A 10,875-nucleotide genomic window follows, 5' to 3' on the forward strand; every position below is an offset into this window, starting at 1 on the left:
AAATATGACAGAGACAGAGATCACAGATGAAACACAAGCTGGAAATGAAACGATACTTAGCAAGGCAAAAATCCTGCTAATTTTTAAAATGTCTTCTCCAACCAAAGAAAGACAGCTGGAGAGGGGATGCTTTAGCCACCCTCAAGCATTTCTAAAGTTGGGAATTTGTATCCCTACTTACCCTTTTGGAATATCAGGCCATGCACATGGAAAACCTGGAATCCTGAAACAGGAATGAGGAGGCTTCTAGGACCCAGAAGCTGACACACTCTCCAAGCTTCTGGCTGCCTCTCACCCTTCACTGCAGTGGATCTGTGCATCGGCTACAGTGGAGGAGAAGCAGCAGAGAGGTACCCAGTATGCTGGAAGCCTGCACAGGGAAGGTATGAGAACTGAAGTCTGGATTAGAGAGAAGGGAATAGGCAACTGTGTAGCCAGGCAGCAGCATGCAGACTTCTAGGGTAGGTTATTGCCAGTGCTTTCCTATCACCCAGGTGCCTAGTATGTGCTGTTCGGTGGAAGAAAAGCATATAGCCAGTCCATTCTCCCTAAGAAGCTGAGATGGATATAGGCATAAGCACCAGGGAGGCGAAACATGGGGACTCAAATCTATGTATGCACTTAAATGGAAAGAGCAACGAGATCCTGAGCTTTGCAGGTAGGCTCCTTCTTGCATGTGAAACTAGGAGCTAATCTGCCAGCAGTAGGACAGAGGAATGAACAGGACCAGCCTTGATTCCCCTCCGATTGCAAGATCCTTGCTCTCCTCCCTCCTGGCACAAGCTGAGGCCTACTGGTAGTAAGGTGGGTCTCCAAGCACTGGACAGGTGGGTAGCTCAAGGTAAGGAGGACCCGGCAGGAGGAGGGTGTGGGCAGCAGGAGCAGCAGCCTCCTCCTCCCCCAGGGTGGGAAACTGTCTGTTGATATTTCCATTGAAATAAATTAAAAGTCCAGCACTTGGGAGCTCTTTGTCTTGCAAGGCTGAAGGCAGCACAGCAGAAACCCATGTGAGCAGGAATTGGGGAGGAGGGTGTTGGTCTATGTGTGAGAGAGTGGGTGTCTCTTCTAGACAGAGCAGATCCTGTCGTGTGGCTATATAGAGCTGCACCTACCTGTGTAATCGCTTCTGAATCAGGAGGCATGCCAGGTAAGCATTTCAGAGATTCGGGCCGTTCATTTCCTGAAATATGGAGCATACATGTAGAAGTGTGAAGTATGGGAATGAGGGAAACCTATGATGTGCAATGATGAGATAAAGAGCAGTACTTTTTTCTTAAAGGGGCATCCTATCAATGAAAGGTCATCTGGCAATTCGAGGGAGAAGGCCAAATGTCTGTGGTTGGACGTAGATATGCAGTGGGATACAGACTCTTCTTTTCATGGTCTGATCAGGGCAGACATCACAGAGCAGGCTTGCAGCTTCCATGCCTCTTTGCTCTGTAGAAGGAAGATGCTGCATGAGACAAGAGAAGAGATGTGGAAGAAGAGGAGTTCAGTCATTTTAGACCTGGACCTCATGGTCCCACAGAGCTTTAGACAGCAAGGTGTCGCTCATTGCTTACTTCGAAATGTGGCAAACCAGCTCTGCTGTGTTTGGGGTGGGAGCAGTGGCATAGCAAGGGTGGGCCAGGAGGGCCGTGGTCCGAGGTGCAAATTTTGGAGGGGGCACAACCAAGTGCCCCACGACAGGTTCCTCCATCAAGGCTGGAGCCATGGGGAGGCAAGCCAAGCCCCAGCTGGGCCTTCAGGGCTTGGACAGTGGTGGCACCTGCTACTACTTGTGGCTGGTGAAGGGACGCCCACCCACACCCCACCCTTGTGCTGGCTGAGAGGGAGAGGGTGCAACAGTCACCCAAAGAGGATGGTGGGAGGAAGAGGAAGGCAGAAAAGCAGTGCCTGAGTCATGTGCATTGCCCAGAGTTGCAAGGACAGGAGGGTGAGGCAACACAGTGGTGCTCCTGGCTGAGCGTTTCTCTGACTTATCTCTGCTCCTAGGTTGGAGCTTGTTTGCAAGGACAGACTCCCTTGATTAGACCCTGGCCAGCAAAGGGACTGACTGCTGCCCAGGGCAGCACTTGCCCTGCTCCAGACACCGGCAACCCACGCTACGTCCTTGGGTGGGACCTCCCGTTCATGCTGCCAAGTGGGTGATGAAACGTCTGCCCCAAAGTCCCCCTCTGATGGCGACGCTGAAAGGAATGAGGAGCTGCCACACCGGGCAGGATCTGTCCAATAATGCCATGTCCCCCAAGTGGTCATTGCAACCATGGAATGCTTCAGAGGAGCACTGAACTAGGTGAGCAGGCAGCAGACCACACACTAGATGTTCCCTTGCTTCAGCTATTGTGCCTGTATGGGTGTAGCAGAGCTATGCTGAATACAGATGACTTTGCTTGCATTATTTGGGATCAAGTCAGAACTATTATCACCAGCCAGGTGCTTTTTTAACTTCAATCCCAGTGCTATGTTTCAAGCCCATTTGTTGAGTTGGTGTGCAGGGGGGAGGTGTTTTCTGGGTTGCAACACAGTCCTTGAAGTTTCTATGCAACTCAGGAGGGTAAGTCGTGCGCTCTTATGGCTCTTGATATGGACTTGAGGCACATGGAAATCCCATGTGTGGGGGCACAGAAGAACTCTTGGGGTCAAATGGATAAGGAAATCTGTTTAGGAAAACTGAATGTTTTACTTCTGAACCAGATTCATTGGTATAATGGTTGTGGCATATCCATTCCTTGGTCAGGATTTCCAGAATGCCCTGGACTAAGCATAGGCTAGTCTATCACAGGACTTAAACTAGATTGGCAGGGCAAAGGGAATTCTGGAAGGAAGAACTTCTAGGGTGCTTCCGGACAACCTGTTTATTGAGCATTCATCTTGATTTGCATGCAGAGAGACAAACAAAGAGTTGTCCCACACTGTGTTTTCTGTCCATCACTTTCCTTGACACTTATACTGTAAACCGCCCTGTAACCCTTAGATAAAGGGTGGTATATAAAATTAATATATCATCATCACAAGACGTCTAAACTTTTGCAAGACCACCCTATCACCTATACTTGTGCAACCCGAATTTACTGCAACGCGATCGAAGCACACCCCAAAATAGGAAGGAAGAAACTTCAGGATAAAACTATATCTCCAAAGCTTAGTCTGTATTGAGATTCTTATTTCTGAGTGTCCCAGGACTCAACAATACAAAGATTAGTTCTCATATTAGTTGTCTTCTGTCTACAGAATTCCTTATTTTTATTTTTATTTTCTCCTGCTCATAATGACCAGCCCCACTGGCTCACTCTGCTTGATGGAGGTTTGTGCTGAGATTTTATCAGCTGACTTAAGATTCCCACCACATACTTTCCAACTGCAGATGTTTTAAGAGTGCTAAATTATTATTGTGGGGGCCTGATCCATAACTTGAAAGGGTTGACTTTTCACTGGCTTTAGAGAGGCTGCATTGACTGAAACAAACGTAATTAATCATAAGTAGATTGTGCATCGGTCTGTATGTGGACCCACTGTTGGCATGAGCTTCATTTATACCTAATTCCACAGCATATTCTCAAATACCGCCCACTGGCCTAGTAAGAGCACTTGGCTTTCTTTTTCTCCTCCTGTTATCTAACAACTTCAAGAGTGGCAAATATATCTCATTTTGAACTTCTGAAAATTATATTATTCGGGAGTTAATTTTATGACACATCAAAATTAAGATGTGTGGCATTTAATATATAAATATGAGTAAGCTGGGTGGTACGGCTGTTTTGAAATGAATAACATGGGTAGAGCATGTGAGGCTCTGTGTTATTTTATTGTTTTCGGTGGATGTATTTGTCAAATAAGGAAAAAAAATCAATAAAATGATGTTAAAAAACACCCAACATGTTTTTGTGGGGTTGTACAACCCCAGAGATTTGGCTTTCACTAACCATTTGATCACTAGCATGCTATGTAGACCTACTCTTTGCATGTCATGTAAATGGTAGTCTGCTTATTTTGATCTAACAGTTCACAACTGTAGAGCAAGTATACGTGGAATGGGGTGGACCAGCTAGCAGGTTGGCTTCTTGCTCCCTGAGAGGGCAAATGTCCCAAGAAGGACAGTACTGAAGATGCAACTTATGACAGATTCAGAGTAGGTCAGCCTTCATGGGAACCTGAGAAATTTGGTCCCCTATCCCTAACTGTACTCAGGTATGCCATGCAATCAAGGCACATCACTATAATATTAATTTTATTATTTATACTATGCCCATCTTGCTAGGTTTCCCCAGCCACTCTGGGCAGCTCCCAGCACATATGGAAATATAATAAATCATCAAACATTAACAACTTCCCGATAACAGGGCTGCCTTCAGATGTCTTCTAAAAGTTGTTTAGTTCTTTATCTCATTGGCATCTGATGGGATGCTTTCCACAGGGAGGGCTATGAACCCCACAAAGGAAGTCCGTAACTCAAACAATTTCTGCACTATATGTTTGATTCTATACTATACGAGTTGATGATTCAAAGCACTACTATGCCACTTTAAAGGTCATGGCTTCCCCCGAAGAATCCTGGGAATGGACTTTTGTAAAGAGTGCTGAGCATTGTTAGAAGGCCCCTTATTCCACTTGCAGAGGTACAATACCCAGTGTGGTTTAATAATAAGTCTCTCTTCCCAGGGAACTCTGGGAATTGTAGCTCTGTGTGGGGAATAGAGGTCTTCTAACAAGTCTCCATGCCCTTAAACTACAGTTTCCAGGATTCTTTGGGGAGGGGAGCCGTGACTGATTAATGTGGCATAACAGTGCTTTACTATTCATGGTACAGATGTGGCCTCAGGTGGCATGGGATTATATCCCTCTGTTCCCAGGTGTACATGGTGTACACACTTATTGCTCACAAGGGTGAGGCAGAAATGGTGCTATGCACATAAAAGGAGCATTTTGCATAGACAGCTGACCTTGCAACACAGATAGAAACCTAAGCTAATACTCCTCTGCCTAGAACCCCAACAGAGACGTCGCCTTGGAATTCCAAACAGAGACAGCCAACTCCACTCAACAGCTGGGGTAGCCAGGTCAGAGTTTTGCATGTAGGTAAGCAGGGAAATGCTGTGATAATGTACTAACTGCAACAGCAGCAGCCTCCAATATCTCCCCTCATCCCGTTTGCCATGTGCGAAGACTGCATCTCATCCAAAGCCTCTTGCTCTAACCCTCCAGTTGCTGATCTCTGCTTGTTGCTTGCTGATTCCATGTCTCCTCTTGCTCTCCATAGGCATAGTGGATGGGACTGCCCCATCCCATGCAGGCTGTGAAGGAAGTCCAACAGCACCCATCAATATACTCACACCAGACAGGCTCCTGTGCCCTGGCAAGCTCCATGGCTGCTGGTCAGCCAACAGGTGATGCTATCTGTAGTATGGACACCAAGCTGTGGGGGACACTTTGTCTGCTGTTCTGCAACTGCCCTCAGCACAAGAACCCTGCTGGAGCATCTGACCATCAAGGCCAGACATCTGTCTTTACCTTTCAAAATCTGCCCCGTCCCTGACTGTGCAATAAACACCACTACCATGCTGTGTGTGTTTTCCCTGTGTTTGCTAGAGGTTGGGGGGGGGGGCAGGGGCCTTGCAGACTCCCCCTCTCTTGCATGCAGCTATCTAGTTTGCAGCATGAGAAGGGGCAACTTAGCCAATCTGTGGGTGGGTGCGAGAAGTGGGACAGCTTAATACTGACAAGGGAGAAGAGCACATGGTGGCAGCCAGATAACCAGCCAAGCAGGACAGCCATGATCTGGTGCACCCATCAATGTCCAAGGGGGAAGTTCCACCCCCCACCCATCTTGTCTCACCTGCACAGGATGTCTGTGCCACACCCATCAACCTAGAAGAACATGTTGTGGAAAGAAAGCAGAATACACCACTAGCAGGCACTCTGCTGTAGAACAGCTGCAGGAACCAACCCTCCCAGCTGTCCTGGGCTTGTGGTGGAAGCAACAGACAGGTCAGGACCCTGGACAGCTCACAGTGGACCTTGCTAGTTGACAATATTTGTTGGATCCACACCATATGTTTAAAGCACATTGCTCTCTCCCCCCACCACCAAAATAATCAATCAATCAATCAATCAATCAATCAATCATGGGAACTGTAGTTTACTCAGGTCAGGGTACTGGGAGCTATAGGACTGTGATGGGCAAACTATAGTTCCCAGGGTTCTTTGGGGAAGCAATGCGCTTCAAATGTGCTTTAGATATATCGTGTGCTTGTGAAGTTAGCCTCAGTCAAGAGCTGGGACCTTGAGGCATTATGTTTTCTGACAAGGCCTACACTATAGTTCCTTGTGGAGCTGGTTGTCCAATTCCACAGGTGATGACTTCCTTTCTGTGTAAACAAAGGAAGTGTTATTGAGGGAGAAGGTGCATCCTCTGAGTCTGAGGAGGGCAGAAGAGTTAGGTCCTCTGGCCAAAAGAGCCCAGGGGGAGGTGCTCAGCCTTCCATGCACCTATATTTTCTCATCATTTGTGTCTTCCTTAAGGTAATGTGGGAGAGCAGGTTTGGGGGCCGTGACATTGGTCTACCCATTTGATATGCCCCCTCTGGTCCACACCTGTGCATTGCTGAGCACAGAAGATTTCTTGGCCTAGCAGAGGATCTGAGCCACAGTTAGTCTCCCCCAGACCTCAGAGGTTGCTTTTTGCACTGCCTGGGTATATTCGTGTTTATTGCTGCTTGGTTCTATGCCTTTATTCCACTACACACCTATGATTCTTTAATAGGGCATTTTTCATTCTATCTATTATAGGCAGAGGGATTGAACTCTGCTGCAAAGGAGCAGCCATGTCTGTATTTGCCCCCACTTTGTTTATAGAAACAAAATGGTATAGATATCCCAGACTTTCAGTTGAGGTCAAACTGTGGTTTTATTTCTGACCTCTTTCATAGTCTGACTTCTTTCATAGTGGCACTGTTTTAGTAGTGTGGGGTAAGATCTGATGAGTGGAAACGACATGTTTATTGGTCAAAGAAAGTGAGATGTAAAAAGCACTGGAGCACTTCTAGAATGTCTTTGCTTTATTGCATTTTCCTTATGTATCTGGTTTTAAATGATCGCCGTTGTTTTGTGATTTATGGATTTGTGAGTCACCGTGAGACATTTTCTTCTGGAAACGGACAAATAAATGCAACATAAATAAAGGGGTGTTCAGGAGAGATGGCACAACAGCCGTGGGAGGGAAAGGCTGCTCTAATTTACAGACATTGAATGAATGCTCCCATCCCAGACCTGTAAAGCACGTGAGTGCTTATTTAGTAAAGTGTTTTTAAAAATGTCATGTGTAAGCTATCATAATTTGCATCATAGGCACTATCCAATAGGCCAGCACATGGGCCATTTGAAACATGGTGGAAATCTCAGTACATCCCTTAATTAACTACAGTGGTACCTCAGTTTATGAACTTAATCCATTCCGGAAGTCCCACTACCGGTGGCCTTCTACCGTTCGGCTTCCATTCGTAGACCAAGGTAAAGTTTGCAAACCGGGACACTACTTTGGGTTTTGCGGAGTTCATAAATCAAATTGTTCGTAAACTGGTCTCTTCTTAAACCGAGGTACCACTGTACTTTCCCCCCTTCTTCAATGCCAGCATCAGCACAAGAACTAGTGCTATAACATGAAAATCACAGGTGGCATGTGTGTGCATGTGTGCTAGTCCAGGCTGCTAAGAAGGGCTCTTTTAAGTGTTTATAGTTTTTTCTCTTGTAAGGGGGAAATTAGAATGTTGCTCCAGCACTGTATTATGAAATCCATGGGATGTAGGTTAGAGCTCTGGTCAAAACAGCCTCTATCTGCATTGTCAAAAGAAGGAGAAAATCAATCTCAGGGCTGATATTTCTGCTTTCCCTCTACCTTTCTGTGAATTATCTGAATGGAGCTCACAGTCTGAGAACGGCTGCAATAAGCACCTATAGGCCTTGCATAACCACTCTCTGTAATGGTGGTAAAACTACGGTACATTTTCTCAGAAGCAGCAATTTGCAGTTTGAGGTATAGTGCTGCAATAGAAAAGCAACTTGGTGAGGGAGACACCTGGATCCCTTGTAACTGATGAGTAGAAATGGCATGTTCATTGGTCAAAGAAAGTGAGCTGTAAAAAGCCCCCTAGGAAAGGGGTCTCATTACCTGCTCTGAGCTTAGATACCATCAGAACTAGGGTATTTCAGATGCAGTTAACAGCAGGGGTTGTAAGTGCTATTTCAATGCTAAGCCTTTGCAGTGCATACCTGCAGGATTACTCAATCCACACTGGTCTCTGAAAGCAAATAAGCTTCCTTCCACAGTACCCTGAAATGTGGGAGCAAAATAAAAAGGTCTTCTTTGTTGTTTAAGGATTTATCAAAGAACCACCATGTGAACTTAACAAGACCTATCTCAGGACTTTCTCTTTGGCTGACAAAGCCATTAATCTGTAATTTTGTTTCTTCGTAGGTGCTGACATTTGCCTGGGGGAAAGGCTGTCATGAGATGCAGCAAAATGAGACCCTTCTCCATCACGAGAACCAATCCCATGGTCCTCTTGCATTGCCATGATATTCTATCTAAAGAAGCACAATCAAAATGAGGTGCAAAATGGCTGTGTTTAATTAAGAACATAATGGCGTACAGAACTGAATGGCAACGGGAGACATAAGAGCCCTTTTCCTGCTCTGCTCTTAACACGGGCAAGAATGTGATTCCAGGGTTTGGGGTTGCTCCTTCTCCACGGCCACTGTCGATTCTCTCTGATCACTCCCTGGGGACCCAGAATAGGATGGGTGATGGACTTGTGAAGGGAGGTGCTATTCTCCATGGAGCCTTCTCTCCCCAACCAGTGGGTGCGGAATTCCACCAGGATCAGGAGGCTGCTGCAGACAAGCCAGAGCTCTCTGCTCCTCAATTCCAGCCTCGACACCAAGACCAGAGATGTGGCCTCTGAGTCGGTGGGCCTCTTCTTCATGCTCTTGATTGACTTGACAGCCATTGTAGGCAATGTAGCCATTATGACAGTCATCATCAAGACACCTGCACTGAGGAAGTTCGTCTTTGTGTTCCACCTCTGCCTGGTGGATCTCCTGGCTGCCGTCACCCTGATGCCTCTGGCTATGCTGTCCAGCTCAGCCTTCTTTGACGGCACGGCCTTTGGGGATGCCATATGCCACATCTACCTGTTCTTGAGCGTCTGCTTCATCACCATGTGCATCCTCTCCATCTCGGCCATTAACGTTGAGCGCTACTACTATGTGGTGCACCCCATGCGCTACGAGGTGAAAATGACTGTGGGCCTGGTTGTCTGTGTCCTGGTTGGCGTCTGGATCAAGGCTGTGGTCATGTCTATCATCCCTATCCTGGGCTGGCTCTCCCAAGACCGTGCCAGTAGTTCAGCAGCCTATGGGGGACAGAGCTGCACCTTGCAGTGGAGTCGGAGTGCCTACTGCAAATTCTTTGTGGCTTTCTTTGCTCTTTTCTACTTCCTCCTTCCTGTCCTCATCATTCTGGTTGTCTACTGCAGCATGTTCAAAGTGGCCAGAGTGGCTGCCATGCACCATGGCCCACTCCCCACTTGGATGGAGACCCCACGGCAGCGGTCAGAATCCCTTAGCAGTAGATCCACTATGGTGACTAGTTCAGGAGCCCCTCGGACTACCCCTCAGAGGACGTTTGGGGGTGGGAAAGCTGTCATCATCCTCCTGGCCGTGGGGGGCCAATTCCTCTTCTGTTGGCTGCCATACTTCTCCTTTCATCTCTACTCTGTGCTGAGCTCCCATTTTCCCGGCCGGCAGACAGAGAATGTGGTTACTTGGATTGGCTACTTTTCCTTCACCTCCAATCCTTTCTTTTATGGGTGCCTCAATCGACAGATCCGAGGAGAGCTGAGCAAGCACCTCACCTGTTTCTTCAAGCAGCCACCAGAGGAAGACCTCAGGTTACCCAGCAGAGAAGGCTCCATTGAGGAGAACTTCTTGCAGTTCCTACAAGGGACAGGTTGCAATGCTGAGGCCAGAAACACTCTTACCCATCCTAGCCCTAAAAGGGACCAGCCGACCATTGATTTCCGGATCCCAGGCCAAATTGCAGAAGAGACCTCGGAGTTCCTGGACCAGCACATGAACAGTGACATCACTGTATCCGACAGCTACATCAGGGCTGCACGTTCACCCAAACCTGAGTTGTAGCTCTTTTTGCACTTGACAATCTAAGTTTCATTGGTGTGTGAAATAATGCAGAACATAACAGCTGATGAAGGGCGGGGGAGATTGGGAGCACTTAATAAATACAACAATGGCATTTGGGAACTTATCGCTCCAAGAAACAGCTCCTACTAGTATCTCAGTCATTTCATTCCGTTTGATGGTAACTGCTCTCCCCATTTGCATTTCAACTCATTCTTAAGGGTTGGAGTCAGAAGCAGCCTCATGTTTCAAGACTTCCAGAAGTTTACATCTGTCTCGGGGATGGAGAACCTGACATCCTCCAGATGTTGCTGGACTACAACTCTCAGCATCTCTGGCCATGCTGGCAAGGGCTGATGGGAGTTGAAGTCCAGCAGCATCCATCCATACCCCCTGCCAGTTTACAAAAGTTTATTTGATAGCTGCCACCTAGCAATGTTATCATTTGCTATGAACTTCTGTGTGGGGGAAGTTAGCCCTGTTGAAGAACAAAGGGCCTGCAAGCAGGGCTCCCTCCCTTAATTTATCTTCTGTTAAGCTGGTGTCCCTTAACTCAAAGGATGGAGTGAGGTTGCCCATTGTTCTTGGGGCCCCACATGACTGAGCCATGCAGGGGTGGATGGAGGCAGCTGTGGCAGAACAACTGACCTTTATGATGGAGGAAGATTTTAAAGAACCATT

General features: G+C 47.1%; 1 protein-coding gene across 13 annotated transcripts; it reads left to right on the forward strand.

Annotated features, from left to right (window-relative positions):
* Positions 1 to 305: 305 nt before the first annotated feature.
* Positions 306 to 10,337, forward strand: GPR61 (G protein-coupled receptor 61). Of its 13 annotated transcripts, XM_081194204.1 has the most exons (4): positions 306 to 841; positions 4,988 to 5,079; positions 5,261 to 5,387; positions 8,474 to 10,337. In XM_081194204.1, exon 4 carries the CDS (start codon positions 8,833 to 8,835, stop codon positions 10,195 to 10,197), a length of 1,365 nt encoding a protein of 454 aa, XP_081050330.1. In that variant the 5' UTR covers positions 306 to 841; positions 4,988 to 5,079; positions 5,261 to 5,387; positions 8,474 to 8,832; the 3' UTR covers positions 10,198 to 10,337. The 13 variants fall into 13 exon arrangements, with proteins under 13 accessions (XP_081050330.1, XP_081050320.1, XP_081050327.1 ...); XM_081194194.1 differs by having other exon boundaries at positions 4,988 to 5,387; XM_081194201.1 differs by lacking the exon at positions 4,988 to 5,079.
* Positions 10,338 to 10,875: the final 538 nt, after the last annotated feature.

Source organism: Podarcis bocagei (genome assembly GCF_964188305.1).
Source record: "Podarcis bocagei genome assembly, chromosome: 5".
In the NCBI taxonomy this organism is placed as follows: Eukaryota; Metazoa; Chordata; class Lepidosauria; order Squamata; family Lacertidae; genus Podarcis; species Podarcis bocagei.